Raw genomic sequence first — 19,150 nt, 5'->3', positions numbered from 1 at the left:
GTTTTGAAGCACTTGTGCTATTCCAATACTACAAAATCACAGATCTTTTAGACACGGACTGTGTTGCTGTAATTACTGTTGAATTATTTTTGTGCCTAGTTGATTACCATTAAATCTAAAATTTTGTGCCTACCTGTGGAAATCAGTGGTCAGCATACAAAATAACCCTGCATTGAATATTATATTAACTTATTTTTGATTTGTACAGCCACCTTTGCAGGATTTACAATGGGCAGTGCATGGTAAGCTGACCCGACGACACCCACAACGCATGGATCGCAGCCAGATTTGCAGCCACAATGGTCCAAGAGGCTTAATTGCGACCAAATCGCTATAACTGCCGACAATTCTGGAGTCCTTCTCTTTTGCCTTAGTCCATCCCAAGAAGATGGACATGGTATGGACATGCTCTCTATAAACATACACTGCGTGCAGCTTACCAAGCGGGCCAAATATGGAGAAACGCTCTGAAACCAAAAGTTTCCGTACCATGTCCATCTTCTTGGGGATGGACTAAGGCAAAAGAGAGTTGGAAAGGAAAGTAAGCCTCTTGGACCATTAAGTATTGTGGCTGCAAATCTGGCTGCGATACCATGCGTTGTGGGTGTCGTCGGGTCAGCTTACCATGCACTGCCCAGTGTAAATCCTGCAAAGGTGGCTGTACAAATCAAAAGTAAGTTAATATAATATTCAATGCAGGGTTATTTTGTATGCTGACCACTGATTTCCACAGGTAGGCACAAAATTTTAGATTTAATGGTAATCAACTAGGCACAAAAATAATTCAACAGTAATTACAGCAACACAGTCCGTGTCTACAAGATCTGTGATTTTGTAGTATTGGAATAGCACAAGTGCTTCAAAACGACTTTTCCTTTTCAGTTCTACATCTGCCGATGAACCCGAAGAGGACTTATAGGTTTTAATTTAAATATTTGATGAACATTGATGTTCATAGTCTTTTATTTCAAATGTGACATATCTATAAGCTGTAGCCCTACCTATCACATAAAAAGCTAATTTTTAAATAAATTCGCTAACTACTAAGCAATATATATTACATCTAAGAACCAACTATGCCGGAAACGGTATAGTTTTTATTTATTGTCTTAATAATTACTAATTTTAAAGTAATTATATTTTTTCGTAACACCAGGAAAAAACTTTTTTTTTAATAAATTAGGTAATTTCGTTCTTCTTTTCATTTAACATTAAACATTATAATCAGAGTACTAGTTTCACTTAAATTGAAATTTATTTGTAAGAAAAGCGTGCACAATTAAACTTAAATATTTCGTGAAGTATGAAGGGTATCGGTGTCGGTTTTTTTTTAATACTTGTTATTTACTCAGAAATATATATATAAGTATGCATTAAACCATTCATGTTGCATACAACATACAATGTTTTTAAGCAATCAAGTAAAAACTACCAATCAGGTAAGAAATAAAAACTTAAGATGGCGTTTTTTGCCAAAAGTTTTCAGTAAATATTTTTTTAATATTTTTTTCTACATAATGAATTTTATGAGCTTTAATTTGGGATATTAAACATTTAAATCGGTTTATTAGTTTAGCTTGTAGAATTTATTGAATTTTTTTAAAGAAATTTGTGCTCACATTTAAACTTTCATATTTCGTGAAATATGATAGGTATCGGTGTCAATATTTTTTTTAAAATACTTATTATGTACTCAGTAATATGTATATGCATTAAACCATTCATGTTGCATACAGTTTTTTTAAGCAATTAAATAAAAACTACCAATCAGGTAAGAAAAAAAAAACTTGAGATGGTGTTTTTTTACAAAAGTTTTCAGTAAATATTTTTTTTATATTTTTTTGTAAATAATGAATGTTATGAGCTTTAATTTGAGATATTAAACATTGAAATCGGTCTATTACTTTAGCTTGTAGAATTTTTTGAAATATTTTTTAAAGAAATTTGTGCTCACATTTGAACTGTCATATTTCGTTAAATATGATAGGTATCGGTGTCGGATTTTTTTTTAAATACTCGTTATGTACTCAGTAATATGTACATGCATTAAACCATTCATGTTGCATACAGTTTTTTTAAGCAATCAAGTAAAAACTACAAATCAGGTAAGAAAAAAAAACTTAAGATGGCGTTTTTTGACAAAAGTTTTTTGTAAATATTTTTTTTGTATTTTTTTATAAGTAACGTATATAATAGGCTCTCATTTGAGATATTAAACATTGAAATCGGTTTATGACTTTAGCTTGTAGAATTTTTTGAAATATTTTTTAAAGAAGTGGCGCCATCTCTGTTCCTAAGGGGTGAAACTTCCGCTGCTGCGAGTCAAATCACTCAGTTTAGTCTGTACTATCACTGTGCAAAGCGGCTTGCTTTCTTCACGAAGTGCAGCATTCGGCCAAAAAATGGCCTTAACAAGTATGACTAGACAGGATTTTTTAAAACGATCATGGAAACGGTTAGATTAATTTTTATGTGTTGTAGAGTGGTCTGCCTGCTATCAATGGTTACAACTTGCTACTTTGAGATATAGCGCATGAAAAAGGCTTCATTGTTGCGAAAAAAAAAAACGATAACAGAAATGGTCAGTTTTAGTACATATTCAAAGTATGGCGTCTCCTCATGTGAAACGAATCGGTCTGCCTGCTCTCAGTGGTTGTCTGGTTGTATATCGGAGCTATGACGCGCGCAAGTCGCTATATTGTTGTGAAAAAAAATACCGGCCAAGAGCGTGTCGGACACGCCCGAAATAGGGTTCCGTAGCCTTTACGAAAAAAATGAAGTACTTAATATTTTTGTAAGGATTTCATATTTTGTACGGAATATTCCAAGTTTAGGTATATTTTATACCTTAGGCTGGTATTTACTAATAAACTTCTAATAATTCTCAAGCAAACTTAGCCGTTATAGTTTTCCTTGTAAGTTTGATGTACTTACTACCATCCTGAATTTTTTCACCGGTTTAGATTTTAGAGGGTGGGGGGGGACGCTCGATTTTAACGAAAATTTGCACTAAAGTTGAATATTTCGCAAACTAATCACTGAATCGAAAAATCGTTTTAGCAACCACCTAATGGTTTTAAGAGACCTATTCAAAGATACCCCACACTACAAGATTGGGTGAGAAAAAAAATCACCCCCACTTTACGTCTATGGGAGGTACAGTCAGCGTCATTTAGTACGTAGGAGTCACGATCACCAAATACTTGGAAACATACAAAATAGTCATTACCAGTGACTCAGTCAAAGCGTTCAAATTGTTCGAGACATCCATCGTGTACAAATATACCGGATCCGTACACAATACGAAATCCTTAGAAAAATATTAAGTACTTGATTTTTTCGTAATGGCTCCGGAAGCCTTTCTTGGGCGTGTCCGATACGCTCTTGGCCGGTTTTTATCGGTCAAATATAAGTCAATGTAGCCAAACTTTTTACTTAACCAAACTGTATTGAGCCATGTATGAGTTGGTGGTGTTAAACGTGTTATTTTAATGAGGTAAGTACAGTGAGGCTTTACGATATGTTCAAAGAAACTCATTCATTACAATAGAGTTTTGAAATAAATAACAATTAAATAACAACCATCCGTTGTCTCCGCTTTACTCCACTGCCTCCGTTCCGCTCCACTACCTCCACTCCGCTGCCTCCGCTCCACTCTACTATCTCCGCTCCGCTGCTTCTGCTCCACTCTGCTGCCTCCGCTCCGCTCCGTTGCCTCCGCTCCGCTCCGTTGCTTCCACTCCGCTCTGCTCTGCTGCCTCCACTTTACTCCACTGCCTCCGCTCCACCCCACTACCTCCGCTACGTTGTCTCCGCTCCACTCCACTGCCAACGCTCCACTCCGCAGCCTCCGCCCCGCCGCCTCCTTTCCGCAGCCTCCGATCCGCAACCTCCACTCCGCAGCCTCCGCTCCGCAACCTCCGCTCCGCTCCACAGCCTCCGCTCCGCAGCCTCCGCTCCGCAACCTCCGCTCCGCCCCGCAACCTCCGCCCCGCTACCTCCGCTCCGCTCCGCAGCCTTCGCTCTGCATCATCATCCTCATCCTCATCCCGTAAAATGAAGCAATGGAGTGCCGAAAAAGTTTCTCGATGAGGGCTACGGCATAGATGTCGCTAGCGTCACTGCTTAAGTGGCTAAATAAGAAACAAACAAGCTGAGATATGAGGTGCATAGGGGAAATTCGTGTCGGTACCGTTGACCATCAGTGGTGTAGCGGTATAGCACGCGGTACGGAATACCGAGGACCTGGGTTCGATTCCCAGTGATGGTCTTATTTTTCTGGTTTTTCTGTGCATCTATATTTCAGTTTGTATTTTCAATTTAGGTTTTACGGGATGACCGTAAAAGTAAAAATTTGGAATTGAAATAAAAAATACAAAAAGATTCCAAAAAACCAATCTTAACCATTTTAATGACTGTAGTTTTTGATTGCCTTGACTTGAGGTTTGATTTTTTCACAGCTTTCGGGACTATTGACCTGAGTTTAGGGTTTTAATTTCAACTCGATACCTATACTCCGCGCGTTTACGAGATAAACGGACGGACAGCAAAGTAATCCTTTAACGGTTCCCTTTTTATCCTCTTGAGGTACGGAACCCTAAAAAACATTTGTTCCGACGCTTTTCAAATTTCGACCTATTTACTTGAAAATATGGGGATGAAAGTTCTTAAGGAATTCCAAACAAATTTACTATCAGTATATTTATTACAAATATGTGTAGCTATGCTTACTAAAAATGCCGTCTTAAGTATACTTAATCCTTACCTTACCCTCCTAACTTACAATAAAGGACGTAAGGTGTCAAGAGCTCAATATGAAGAATTAGTCCTTTTGTGTTGGCAGGGTAGAATACACGTCGTATTGCTAAAATGTGGCTACCCGCAAAATATTGTATGTTTTACCAAAGAACATCGGATGGATGGAAGAACAAAAAAAAATAGTTTATATCTATAGCAATGTAATAAAAATAGGTTATTTCGGTAAACCGTAGAAGTTTTTATGTACCTACTATTATTGGCAGAATAGGTATCCTAAATAAATTAAATACTTCCCAAAGATACTATTCCACGCGGACGAAGTCGCGGGCAAAAGTTAGTAATTACATATTACATACGATTTAACAATCGAATGTTCAGAGACAAATCCTTTAAAAGGAAATATTTTAGTGTAAGTAAGTAATCTTTAACTAATAAGGTTTCAAATGATTAAAACAATAAACTTTAATTTATAAAACATTCAATTGTATTTATTTCCTAAAAACTCGAAAATCAATCATATTCTAATAATTTGTCGCTCGTACAAAGTCACATAATTTTCCGTGAAATCCGCCGTGAGTCCGCGAGCAAGCGCCAACTTGTCAATGGGCGCGCGAGAAATTGAGGTTCCTACCCTGCCTACTTCCTTTTGTAAATAAATAGTGCTTTCTAAAAGTATCGCGATTAATACATGAAATAACTAATTAGGTACCGAATAATTCGTTCAAGTTTGTAGTCATATATTTATTGTAATTTAAAATAATAATGCTTAAATACATAGACAGACACATTTTAAGTAGGTTTAAATAAAAATATATGATTAACGATTACATTTATTTACACATCTAAGCCATACCTACATACCCTATAGTACTAGGGTTTTGCGAAAGTCAGCCCTGTGTGTCTTACGCACACATTGACGCGTGTACAGACGTCGTCGTGCCTATGTAGATTGGTAGATTCAAGGACGCGTATTTTGTATGGCGTGGCCGCCCTGTGGCGCCGTTGTACGTTCACGACGCCGTAACGTGCACCGCGCGGCACCGTGGCCCATCGGCCGCCGCGCCATTTTACGTTGATGACGCCGCAATGTGGACATGTGGCCGGCAGGGCTACTACGAAACTCGAAGTTCGTATCGTACCGTCCCTCTCACTCTCGTATTAAATAATATAAGCGTCAGCGGGACGGTACGATACGAACTTCGATTTTCGAGTTTCGTAGTAGCCCAGCGGGCCCTTCAGTCCCAAAGTAAGCAAAGTTTATGCTATGGGTACCTAACCTACTAAGCATCGAATAAACAAACATTCAACATAATTTTAAACATTTAACATTATACATACATACTTAAATTAGTACATTACTGCAGAGGCCATGAAGTAAGGGATTGATGGACGAGTTCGGGGTAGACGGATAAAACGAGTCCAGCAATCCCTGTTCTGGCCGAGGTTTGTGTAGTGCTTTTCTCAAACAATGTGAGGAAATATTTCATTCATCCATCCATCCATCCAGCCATCCATCCATCCATCCGTCCGTCCGTCCGTCCGTCCGTCCGTCCGTCCGTCGCATCGCATCGCATCGCATCGCATCGCATCGCATCGCATCGCATCGCATCACATCGCATAGCATCGCATCGCACCGCTTCGCATCGCTTCGCACCGCTTCGCATCGCTTCGCACCGCTTCGCATCGCATGCGAAGCGACGCGAAGCGATGCGATGCGACGCGAAGCGACGCCAAGCGACGCCAAGCGACGCCAAGCGACGCCAAGCGACGCGAAGCGACGCCAAGCGACGCGAAGCGACGCCAAGCGACGCGAAGCGACGCCAAGCGACGCGAAGCGACGCGAACCGATGCGAAGCGACGCGAAGCGACGCGAACCGATGCGAAGCGATGCCAACCGATGCGAAGCGATGCCAAGCGATGCGAAGCGATGCGAAGCGATGCGAAGCGATGCGAAGCGATGCGAAGCGATGCGAAGCGATGCGAAGCGATGCGAAGCGATGCGAAGCGATGCGAAGCGATGCGAAGCGATGCGAAGCGATGCGAAGCGATGCGAAGCGATGCGAAGCGATGCGAAGCGATGCGAAGCGATGCGAAGCGATGCGAAGCGATGCGAAGCGATGCGAAGCGATGCGAAGCGATGCGAAGCGATGCGAAGCGATGCGAAGCGATGCGAAGCGATGCGAAGCGATGCGAAGCGATGCGAAGCGATGCGAAGCGATGCGAAGCGATGCGAAGCGATGCGAAGCGATGCGAAGCGATGCGAAGCGATGCGAAGCGATGCGAAGCGATGCGAAGCGATGCCAAGCGATGCGAAGCGATGCCAAGCGATGCGAAGCGATGCCAAGCGATGCGAAGCGATGCCAAGCGATGCGAAGCGATGCCAAGCGATGCGAAGCGATGCCAAGCGATGCGAAGCGATGCCAAGCGATGCGAAGCGATGCGAAGCGATGCGAAGCGATGCGAAGCGATGCGAAGCGATGCGAAGCGATGCGAAGCGATGCGAAGCGATGCCAAGCGATGCGAAGCGATGCCAAGCGATGCGAATGCGATGCCAAGCGATGCGAAGCGATGCCAAGCGATGCGAAGCGATGCCAAGCGATGCGAAGCGATGCCAAGCGATGCGAAGCGATGCCAAGCGATGCGAAGCGATGCCAAGCGATGCGAAGCGATGCCAAGCGATGCGAAGCGATGCCAAGCGATGCGAAGCGATGCGAAGCGATGCGAAGCGATGCGAAGCGATGCGAAGCGATGCGAAGCGATGCGAAGCGATGCGAAGCGATGCGAAGCGATGCCATGCGATGCGAAGCGATGCCATGCGAAACGATGCGATGCGAAGCGATGCGATGCGATGCGATGCCAAGCGACGCCAAGCGACGCCAAGCGACGCCAAGCGACGCCAAGCGACGCCAAGCGACGCCAAGCGAACGCCAAGCGACGCGAAGCGATGCGAAGCGATGCCAAGCGATGCGAAGCGATGCAAGCGAAAGCGATGCGAAGCGATGCGAAGCGATGCCAAGCGATGCAAGCGATGCGAAGCGATGCAAGCGATGCGAAGCGATGCGAAGCGATGCGAAGCGATGCGAAGCGATGCGAAGCGATGCGAAGCGATGCGAAAGCGATGCGAAGCGATGCGATGCGAGCGATGCAAGCGATGCGCGATGCGAAGCGATGCCGATGCGATGCGAAGCGATGCGAAGCGATGCGAAGCGATGCGAAGCGATGCGAGCGATGCGAAGCGATGCGAAGCGATGCGAAGCGATGCGAAGCGATGCGAAGCGATGCGAAGCGATGCGAAGCGATGCGAAGCGATGCGAAGCGATGCCAAGCGATGCGAAGCGATGCGAAGCGATGCGAAGCGATGCGAAGCGATGCGAAGCGATGCGAGGCGAGCGATGCGAGCGATGCGAGCGATGCGAAGCGATGATGCGAAGCGATGCGAAGCGATGCGCCAAGCGATGCGAAGCGATGCGAAGCGATGCGAAGCGATGCGAAGCGATGCGAAGCGATGCGAAGCGATGCGAAGCGATGCGAAGCGATGCGAAGCGATGCCAAGCGATGCGAAGCGATGCCAAGCGATGCGAAGCGATGCCAAGCGATGCGAAGCGATGCGAAGCGATGCGAAGCGATGCGAAGCGATGCGAAGCGATGCCATGCGATGCGAAGCGATGCCATGCGAAACGATGCGATGCGAAGCGATGCGATGCGATGCGATGCCAAGCGATGCCAGGCGACGCCAAGCGACGCCAAGCGACGCCAAGCGACACCAAGCGACGCCAAGCGACGCCAAGCGACGCCAAGCGACGCCAAGCGACGCGAACCGATGCGAAGCGATGCCAACCGATGCGAAGCGATGCCAAGCGATGCCAAGCGATGCAAAGCGATGCCAAGCGATGCGAAGCGATGCGAAGCGATGCGAAGCGATGCGAAGCGATGCGAAGCGATGCCAAGCGATGCGAAGCGATGCCAAGCGATGCGAAGCGATGCCAAGCGATGCGAATCGATGCCAAGCGATGCGAAGCGATGCGATGCGAAGCGATGCGAAGCGATGCGAAGCGATGCGAAGCGATGCGAAGCGATGCGAAGCGATGCGAAGCGATGCGAAGCGATGCGAAGAGATGCGAAGCGATGCGAAACGATGCGATGCGATGCGAAGCGATGCCATGCGAAACGATGCGATGCCAAGCGATGCCAAGCGACGCCAAGCGACGCCAAGCGACGCCAAGCGACGCCAAGCGACGCCAAGCGACGCCAAGCGACGCGAACCGATGCGAAGCGATGCCAACCGATGCGAAGCGATGCCAAGCGATGCCAAGCGATGCAAAGCGATGCCAAGCGATGCGAAGCGATGCGAAGCGATGCGAAGCGATGCCAAGCGATGCGAAGCGATGCCAAGCGATGCGAAGCGATGCCAAGCGATGCGAAGCGATGCGAAGCGATGCGATGCGAAGCGATGCGATGCGATGCGCGAAGCGATGCATGCGATGCGAAGCGATGCGATGCGAAGCGATGCGATGCGAAGCGATGCCAAGCGATGCGACGCCAAGCGACGCGCAAGCGACGCCAAGCGACGCAAGCGTTGCCAAGCGACGCCAAGCGACGCCAAGCGACGCGAACCGATGCGAAGCGATGCCAAGCGATGCGAAGCGATGCCAAGCGATGCCAAGCGACGCAAAGCGATGCCAAGCGATGCGAAGCGATGCGAAGCGATGCCAAGCGATGCGAAGCGATGCGAAGCGATGCCAAGCGATGCGAAGCGATGCGAAGCGATGCGAAGCGATGCCAAGCGATGCGAAGCGATGCCAAGCGATGCGAAGCGATGCCAAGCGATGCGAAGCGATGCCAAGCGATGCGAAGCGATGCCAAGCGATGCGAAGCGATGCCAAGCGATGCGAAGCGATGCCAAGCGATGCGAAGCGATGCCAAGCGATGCGAAGCGATGCAAGCGATGCAAGCGATGCCAAGCGATGCGAAGCGATGCGAAGCGATGCGAAGCGATGCGAAGCGATGCGAAGCGATGCGAAGCGATGCGAAGCGATGCGAAGCGATGCGATGCGAAGCGATGCGAAGCGATGCGAAGCGATGCGAAGCGATGCGATGCGATGCGAAGCGATGCCATGCGAAACGATGCGATGCGAAGCGATGCGATGCGATGGATGGATGGATGGATGGATGGATGAAAAATATTTCCTCACATTGTTTGAGAAAAGCACTATACAAGCCTCGGCCAGAACAGGGATTGCTGGACTCGTTCTATCCGGCCTCGTCTACGACTCGGCCGTCTACCCCGAACTCGTCCATCAATCCCTTACTTCATGGCCTCTGCAGTAATGTACTATTATGCACCCAAGACTCGAGAACAGATATTCGTATTTCTCATACAAATATCTACCCCTATAAATTTCACCTCGATACCTCCACGCGTTCCCGAGAAAAAGCGTCTTAACAGAAAGACAGACGGACAGAAGGACAAAAAGTGATCCTACAAGGGTTCCGTTTTTCCTTTTGAGGTACGGAACCCTAAAAACGACGAGGAATGCGCGTATTGCGCGTGCATACTCGCTCGATAAATGAGGATAATCTGCCATTTAACGTTACCCAAGCTTACCGGTAAATAGTAATATAAATACCGTTAAAATGATTTAACGATACTTTTGAAATAACGTTAATTTAATGAATAGCTGATAACGTTACCATTTTTATTACCGGTAAAAAGTTGTATAAGTAACGGTAAATCGTTTAACGTTAATTATCATTTAACGTTAAATCGGTTGACAGTTGGTAACGTTACCACTTTTTAACGGTATTTAAAGCCCTGGTTGCTACGTTTCATAAAAACGCTTATGAGAATATTTTACTGTAGCTTAAACAGCGTCACTGATGTGTGATGTCACTTTCAGTTGTCAAGTTTAGATGGAATTAGTGATATTTATGAGTATCATAACATAATTTTATGAAAAACATTAATATTCTTATCAACTGACCATATTAAATTAGTTAGTGCAAATGGCAGAGATATCTTGGCCTTGGCAGTACAGCTTCCCTCCCTTTTTTACGTAAGTAAGAATGATATTTGTTAACTGTTACTGTGTTATCGCAAGAGTATTCGGTCTAGTTTACACATTACACAAACAATGTCCGTTTTGAGGAAAACTTGGAGGTATATTAATGAGGGGAATGTTCATATTGTTATTGGAATCGAAGAAGAAGACGAAGATTCCAACTACGTACTCCGTCTGATCAAAGAAGATGGTAAAAGTGTGCAACTAAATAACATTCGTAAGTCAGCTGATTTTGTTAATTTCGTTATGATGCCATTGATATCAAATACAAATTACGCTCAATTTGAGGTATTAGAAATACCTGCTCATGAATTACGAGAGTTGACCCGAGATTTGGCTAAATTTCGTCCCAAAGAGAGATTAATAAAGTCAAAAATAAGTTGTTATGCTATCAAAACAAGAAACTTAACCATTTTGAAACCTAAAGCGGCTAACTACTGTGTAGAAATTAAGCCAAAAGAAGGCTTTATGGCTTATGTTTTTAGGAAATATGGGAAATGCTATTATTGTCTGAAACAATATTTAAAATTACATGAGCAACAAATTTCTGACACTAGCAAATATTGCCCGCTCGATTTATTTTCTGGTGACCGGAATAGAATGAAAACAGCATTGTTTCACTTGTCAGAAAATCCACAGAACAATTTCAAATTGTTCGAAAATGGAAAGATCATGTTCTGTGAAAGGAATAAAAACCAGTTGACTGAAGTCATAATGAACATGCATATATTTAGGTCAACCAATGAATTCTTTGATTTTGTAATAGAAACATTATTATCTGTTGGATGTAAGCAAAGTTATCATTTAAAAACTGCCACGATTATCAAAAAACCTAGTAGATGTGATAATACTTCAAATCTTAACAAACAAACCCTGTTATTCAAAATATTACAAACCCAAAAACTATCAGAGGAATTAAAAGACATTCCAATAGCAACGCTTAATCTTGATTCTACAGACTATGTGTCATCAATTTTGGAACAAGTGGACTCTGAGACAAATCTTTATATAGACACAGACAGAGAAAAGTTCATAGAAAAGACTGATGCTGTACATTTAGCTTTGATATCTGCTATTGCCAAAGACTGTTCAATTATGATCACCTTTACAAATCAGTTTGATAATGACAATGAAGATCTAGAATATATCAAAGTAGATAAGCATAAAGTTGCTTTCAGACTCTCTGTGACAGATTTAGAACCAAAACTGCCAAAAACTTTGCCCAAAGAAAAGAAACAGAGAGAAAACTGATTGAGCTATATGAGAAACATTTAGCTTGGAAAAAAGATTGTGTAAGTATCAATAATAAATGAAAACTGAATTTTAATTTTAAGTCAATGGCCTGTTTGTGATGAATTAAAAATATATATGTACATTAGAATTTTGGCGTATCAACCAAGTGTATTAAAATTTAAAGTATTCTTCTGGGATTTCACATAAATCCAGTAGGAATTCCTATAAATTACATCTTGAATTTCTGTTATAATAAAGTTTGCGACAAATTTAATTTCTCTGTGCCCAGCTAGATAAAAAGTAGTCAAAAAGTAACTTCATTCCGTGAGTAAGCAACTGAAAAATAAGAGACTCGACTGGCGCATGGCAGCCCACCGAAATTATATCTTCATACATAAAATGTGGAGCGTGCATGGTCCTGACTATAGCAAATTTATAGAAACTTTTGCTTTTTTTTCCTGACTTTGCTTCATCATCAGCCTGAAGACCTGCTGAACAAAGGCCTCCCCCTTTGAGCGCCACAATGAACGACAACTCGCCACTTTCATCCACCAATCGCAACTCTTGTGATGTTGTCAGTCCACCAAACTAACTTTGCTTATCAACCTCAATTTTCAGGATCCAGCCACACTCGGAAACCCGCTCTAAGCAACTCGAAGCATGGCAGCAGCTAATAGCAGAATACCTTAAAACCACCAAACAATCCACCATAGACATAAGAGAGTCACAGAACACACCTCTGTTCAACAACCAAGCAATCAATAGAAAATTATCCCAGGAGTCTATTCTTGTTATACTAGAGTATATGGCTAAGGTGGGACAAGCGGCTCCCCTAGATAAGAGCAAGAATGTGTGGGAAGTGTATTGGCACTCGCTGGACGAATGGGGCAATATGGTGTATACCTGGGCCAGTAATAATGGCATGAATAATTCTGTTTGCACGCTTTTTGAGTTGCGAGAGGGAGAGAATACTGTTGATGAAGGTGAGTTTTGTTATTACGAATGACATGCATATGCATAATTCATAACAATATCAGAATATCCATCTTGACTTATGTCATATCCATTATCCTGGATAAAAAATATACGATTGGTTTTTTGGAGTCTTTTTGTATTTTTTTTTCAACTCCAAATTTGTTATCCGTACAACAAATTTGGAGTTGAAATAAAAAAATACAAAAATACTCCAAAAAACCAATCATAATTTGATTGCTTAGTAGCAACATCTCTTGTCTGGGTGAGCGGTTGGTTCCGAAAGAGTGTGACGTCGGTCGACGCCACATAGATGTCGCTAGTGCTGCTGCTTAAGTAGCAAAGTAGAAATACGCAACCTGAGATATGTATGCATAGGAAAAATTCTTGTCTAGATTCCTGTCCATGTCTCAGTTTGTATTTTCGGTAAAAAATATACCTATATTTCTTTATTTCAATTGCTTCACATACCTACCATTTTGGAGTAGTAATAATAACATTCAGTGGAGAGGATTTTGGGACTGTGAAGTTTGATCCTATGGTTTAGTGCAGATTCCAACAAATATTCAGCTATGACTAATTTTGCCTGGCAGTTCTTGACAGCTGCAATGCCTTGACCTTTTTAATTTTGATTCTGTATTTTTTTTTATTGAGTCGCAAAGGCCAAAGACACTCGCTCCTTGCTTTTGGGTACTTACATGGGGGCATGCAGTAGAAAAATCTATTATGAACTGCTTGGAACGAAACACCCAGCCAGACCGTATCGGACTTTCACTGGCTAAAAAACCTGTATGCATGTCACTAACCCCTTGGAGTTTAGGAGAGGGTTGGAGCAGTTTAATATCTGCTTTTACTTAAGCATTATTTGTTTTTACAGAATTTCACGGCCTCGATATGACGATTCTAATAAAGGCTCTGAAGTCACTGGAAGCTAAAGGCAAATGCGAACTGATGGAGTTTGACGACAACCAAGGAGTTAAGTTTTTCTAACAGTGTTTAGTGTTATTTATAAGTATATTTTTCAATGTATTTGTTAAGTTGACATTTTGTGATGTTGGAGTATATTGCCTGATATTTTATTATATTGCTTTTTATTTCATGATAAGAAAATGACAATATTGCAAACAGTTTAATAGTTTACACATTGGGTAGGTGCAAAGGGCTATTATTAAAAAAAAACAATTGGTTCTGTTCATATAACTCAGTTGGCAAAAATGGAATCCTTGTAAATTACTTTATTTGTACGTCCATCTGTTAAATCAAAACTCTTTTTGGCAGGAAGGCGTAAAGGTAGCAGGTTTATTTGTATTAATATGAAATATCCATGTCTGCCCTTTCTTGGAGCAGTGAAAAAAATCAAACTTCTAACTCAGTGTAATCAAAAGGTACTGTCATTAAAAAAGTCACAAGTAAAATTCGACTTGCAACATTTAACACAAACCAACTAAATACACATGTAAAGTAAAAAATCTAAGACTTTTTTTGTAAAAAAAAGTACTTAAATAATTCCGATTCGTCATTTATTAATTATTAATGCCTTTACAAGATAAAGTTATTCATTTTTGAAAAATATTGTTCAATAAAAAGAATCTTTTTGTCAAAGAGAAATAAAAAGTTAACAGCTATAAAAAGAACACGTTTATTGGAAATAATTTATTTCAACTCATTAATATTACAGTGTAAAATTGTACAATTTCGAAATAACCTTACAAACAAGACTACCGATATGGTACAAAACATTTTAACTTGTAAATTCTAAAACAGTGGAATGTATCAAAAAGGTTAACTGTTAATATGTTATTTTGAGCCTATATCGTCCCACAGCTGGGTGCAGGTATCTTAGCGCGAATTAAGACGCGGACATACTATTAAAACCATATTAAAACCCGACGCCACTCCATGCTTGCACACGCCTTTACTCATCAGTCGCATATATTTAGTAGCTTTTGCCCGCGGCTTCGCCCGCGTACAATTCGGTTATCGCGCGCTGTTCCCTTGGGAACTGTGCATTTTTACGGGATAAAAAGTAGCCTATGTCACTCTCGGGGCCATAAACTATCTCTATGCCAAAAACCACGTCGATCCGTCGACGTGAAAGACGGACAAACATACAAACACACACTTTCGCATTTATAATATTAGTATGGATGGTCAGTTACAGATAGAAACATGGGTCGCACGCCGTGGAGTGGCGACGCGTTTTAGTAGCAGGTATACTTCCGCTTTTAGGGCGTGCTTCCGTAGAAGCACAGCGGATAGAATACGCAGAATCGACCAATCGCAACAATTGAAAGCACGGAATAGACAAAACGAGAGGAAATGGTCACTGCTTTGAAAAAATGTATTTCAAATCAATACATCACCAAAACTGAACCTTGAAATAATGTTCGTAAAGTTCACTCTGAAAAATTATCGATTTTGAGGTTTTTAAATGATTTGTACAGTAAACAGTTTCTTTGTGCATTCATTTACGCTTTGAAATCTTGGCGATTACTTATTGCTTGTAGCTTCTGTTCTATTCGATAAGTAATACTTCTGAACTGGTAGCATTATTAGAACTTTATGATAAAGGTTAAAGAGTTGAATGTACAGGATGCTGCCACCTAGCGTGGAATAGCAGAAAGCTCTGAATAAAAAAATTTAGCCAGCTCCTGATAGATGTCTCTAAATTATTGTATTGTAAAATGAACTCTACGGCAGCACAACAGAATACATGGCTACAGAACTATCGGATGCTACTTGAATTGTCAAATTTGTCACTTCCTCTTGTTTTCTCTAATCTGTGGTTAAAATCAACGTCACAATATCACATTACAAGGGGAACTTCAAACTGTAGTCTATGATGGATCGGGCGTGGCGTGGCGTGACAGATGTTAGGAGGTAATGCCCAAGGGCGTCGCCAGGGGGGGGGCATGGACAGGTAGCTAACTTTTCTGATTCTCCATATCAACTTCCGATATGCTCATAAATGTGGGTACTAATGACGTTTCACAAAAAAAGTAGGACCAAATTGATAACAAAACGCTCGAATATTCGCCCGAGTAAGCTTGCTTTTACAAACTAATACCAACCTTAACTGAACTTATTATATTACATACACATTAATGCTAATAAGGGATCAGTCTTCAACCAAAATGTACATTTACCGTAATAACTATTGAATGGCTGCCAGAAACATAAACACACGACTAGCTAAAGTTTGTTGCAGAATAACGACGCCAGAGGCGCTGGCAATTTGTCCATGGTGTTTAAAACAGTTTTTGACGTTTTTTGAATGAAAAACTTTCATATAGTAGCTCTAAAAGGGTAGAAATTGGAGTAAAGGGGAACACCAACATTTTATAATAACATGATGTTATTGTCATATAATAACATTTTATATAAATAGCTTTAAGCATTTAACGTGAAAGTTGTGGTGTTCATATTCTCTGTTATAATATCTGGTAGACTGTATATGTTTTTATTTCGTGGCAGCCATCATATAAATCAACAAACCTTAGTAAATAAGTGACTAAATAAATATATAAAAATCTAATCAAATATATTATAAATTGTGCCGATACAAATTGTACTTTCTAGTTCATATATATACTAAAGTTATTATCAAATATTGGATAATATTAACCATATAAAATCAACCGCCAAACTATTAAAACCTTATGCCTATAGTTGTTAATTACTTTATTACAAAACGGGGTTATATATAAATAAATTATAATTAAATACTACGACATCACAGATACTTTACAATTACAACGGGATATAATTATTGTTTGGTTTGGAATTATTTTTCTTTATTTATAATCCTAACAATTACAGGATAGGATTATAGCTAGCCTAATCTGACAACATTTAGTTACTCACCCATAAAGCTTGTAACACTTGTAACTGTCAAACCAAAAGTTATAGACAAGCGGCCATCTTGTGCAAAAAACTCAAAATGAAGTAAATCAGATACTTTTATCTGTTTTATCTATAAAATTGACTGATCTCATAGATGTTGACTTAAATCTTTGGTATACGTAGTAGTATACCTACACAACTAAATTGAAATAGATCACAGCACGAGAACAGAAGCCATCTACGTTTACAGCACTCAATTATTCGTATCTGTCCTTAATTCTCACGCTGAGACCTACTACAACTCAGATATATAGCATGGCCACATCATATTTTAGAAGGCAAGTTATAACTGAATAACAGCTGTCAAAATGTAAAAATAAAGGTGTCTTCAAATATTTCCGGAATGTAAAATAATTATGTAATGATAATGAACACCTGTAATTACTATTTTGAACATGAAACTACCGTGAGACTCACTCATATTAAATGATATTATAACTTATAACTCACGTCGTCAACACAACACAACATAACATGTCGAGCTAAACTCGGTTTAAGACGTGAGTTATCCGTTAAAATATCATTTAATACCTGTAATTACTTTTAGAATTTTAAACGTGATTTATAAATGCTTCTACATCTACATTGACCAATGTTTAATGTGTACCGGGGTAAACATTTCTGGGGCGTTTTTATTCTCAATTTCATTACCATTCCAACAAGGTTTAAGACATGATGCTCAGGGTTAACTTTTCATAAAAACTAAAGACAATGAAGATGCTAAATCCAGCGCAATTAAAATTTTTGTAAATTGTCCTTCCGTTGTGCTAAGCGTGGGATGGTAATGAAATGACGTCAAACCGAGAGGCAAAGAGTATTAGTACCTATAAAGGAACCGAGAGGTCAAAACACTCTGATATTCCCACCGAGCGAAAAGTGTGAATACACTTTGATTGAATCCAAATTTTTGAAGAAGAATAAACACATAAATATTCTGGAATAATTTAAAGACACCCTCTAAAGGTACCTACATAGAAAGATCTGTAACTCCGCGAGCAGTCTCTGACACTTTTGTTTTTTTACAACCGAACTATTAAACTCACACAAATAATGCTATATAAACCTATTTAATATTTATTCCGACTGGCAACACTTACAAATGCTCACTGCACTCTAGCGCCGCGTTGCAGTAGCCATTGGCAACCCTGTCACCGTTGGCAGTGTTGCCATTTATGCCATTGGCAACCCCGTTAGTTTTTTCCGCGCATACTACTAAGTCTACTGATGGTACCACGGCATTCGTTTTGCCGCCAGGCGGGCGGTAGAACCACCAGGCCAAGAAAAAGAAAAGAAGAGAACAGAGCTTGCCTAGCAACGCCAAAGCAAGCATGTACCTGAAAGAAAAAGGTAGATAATTTTTAGTTTTGAAATATTGGGCAGTCGTGTGAAAAGACCAAAAATCTGGTATTGTAGGAAAACTCATATTTACAGAACAGTTTATCTGTGTTTCTTTAGGCTGACCATGTATAAAATTAAACTTCTTCTGTTCCTGGCAATTGGCAATCAAGTAACTTTCAGACCTGAAAGCCAGTAAAAAGCAACAATATTTTGGCGTACAAAGTTGCAGAACTTTCTACACTGTGAGGACCTTTCAGTATATGGTCTTCATTGTCACCATTACAAAGATCACGATATCTTAGGAGAATGCCCTCAAATTTTCACCTGCTCATATTGACGTTGTCGTAGAGCAAGCAAGCTCCGGTGTGGTCGCAAGTTTTCCCCCACAGCGAGCATGAGAGGTCGATGAGGAAGCCAAACAGCAGCGGCGCCGGGATCGTGCCCAGGAGACGGACTTTGATCCATTGGATGCCGAGCGCGAACGAGCGCTGGTCTTCACGCACGCATCTGGAAGAAAATGCGACATGTATCATCGTCATCGTCTTGGGTCTTTGTAGAAATTCGTGCTGGCCACAGTGTCTTTATATCATCTGCCGACAATCTGTTGCCGTCCATTGTAAGGGATTATTTCAAGGAGAATGTTTTTTGTCAAAGGTGGATGAATATCAGTCTATAGTTCGACACCTCTACGTATACTGGTACAAGTGCATAATCATAAATTTACAGGAGAGCTGTTCAAAGGTTCCAAAACCTGTAACTTTCTCATTTTATGATATAACTTTTCAAAATTTTGCATTGGTTCCAAAGAAAATATTTGCTTTCTACCTGTATTCATGGAATTTTGAAATTTCTTATAGTTTTTGAGAAAATTGCAGATACACTACTAT

General features: G+C 41.3%; 2 protein-coding genes across 3 annotated transcripts in view; one reads left to right on the top strand and one right to left on the bottom strand.

Moving 5' to 3' along the window:
- The first annotated feature begins 10,643 nt into the window (after positions 1–10,643).
- Positions 10,644–14,104, top strand: LOC141437648 (vacuolar protein-sorting-associated protein 25-like). 2 transcript variants are annotated; one of them, XM_074101099.1, is made up of 3 exons: positions 10,644–10,811; positions 12,669–13,033; positions 13,900–14,104. In XM_074101099.1, exons 1-3 carry the CDS (start codon positions 10,762–10,764, stop codon positions 14,010–14,012), a joined length of 528 nt encoding a protein of 175 aa, XP_073957200.1. In that variant the 5' UTR covers positions 10,644–10,761; the 3' UTR covers positions 14,013–14,104. The 2 variants fall into 2 exon arrangements, with proteins under 2 accessions (XP_073957200.1, XP_073957201.1); XM_074101100.1 differs by lacking the exons at positions 10,644–10,811; positions 13,900–14,104 and adding exons at positions 10,818–11,034; positions 11,776–12,109 and having other exon boundaries at positions 12,669–12,759.
- A 556-nt stretch (positions 14,105–14,660) lies between these two features.
- Positions 14,661–19,150, bottom strand: part of Oatp26F (Organic anion transporting polypeptide 26F) — a 96,913-nt gene continuing 92,423 nt past the window's right edge. The window contains exons 13-15 of the mRNA XM_074101991.1: positions 18,588–18,770; positions 17,457–18,259; positions 14,661–17,300 (exon numbers count right to left, since the gene is read on the bottom strand). Coding sequence (XP_073958092.1) covers positions 18,019–18,259; positions 18,588–18,770 — 424 coding nt within the window. The 3' untranslated portion in view covers positions 14,661–17,300; positions 17,457–18,018. The remainder of the gene's footprint in view (positions 17,301–17,456; positions 18,260–18,587; positions 18,771–19,150) is intronic.

The sequence above is a fragment of the Choristoneura fumiferana genome, chromosome 18, assembly GCF_025370935.1.
Source record: "Choristoneura fumiferana chromosome 18, NRCan_CFum_1, whole genome shotgun sequence".
NCBI classification, from domain to species: Eukaryota; Metazoa; Arthropoda; class Insecta; order Lepidoptera; family Tortricidae; genus Choristoneura; species Choristoneura fumiferana.
This window is presented reverse-complemented; position numbering and strand designations above follow the sequence as displayed.

What these genes read in the sequence shown, in the direction of transcription:
- LOC141437648 (XM_074101099.1), top strand. Translation starts at nt 10,762, where the DNA reads ATGGCAGAGATATCTTGGCCTTGGCAGTACAGCTTCCCTCCCTTTTTT. An exon ending in AGCTTCCCTCCCTTTTTTAC is followed by an intron (nt 10,812 to 12,668) that starts GTAAGTAAGAAT and finishes CTCAATTTTCAG; the next exon opens with GATCCAGCCACACTCGGAAA. An exon ending in AGAGAATACTGTTGATGAAG is followed by an intron (nt 13,034 to 13,899) that starts GTGAGTTTTGTT and finishes TTGTTTTTACAG; the next exon opens with AATTTCACGGCCTCGATATG.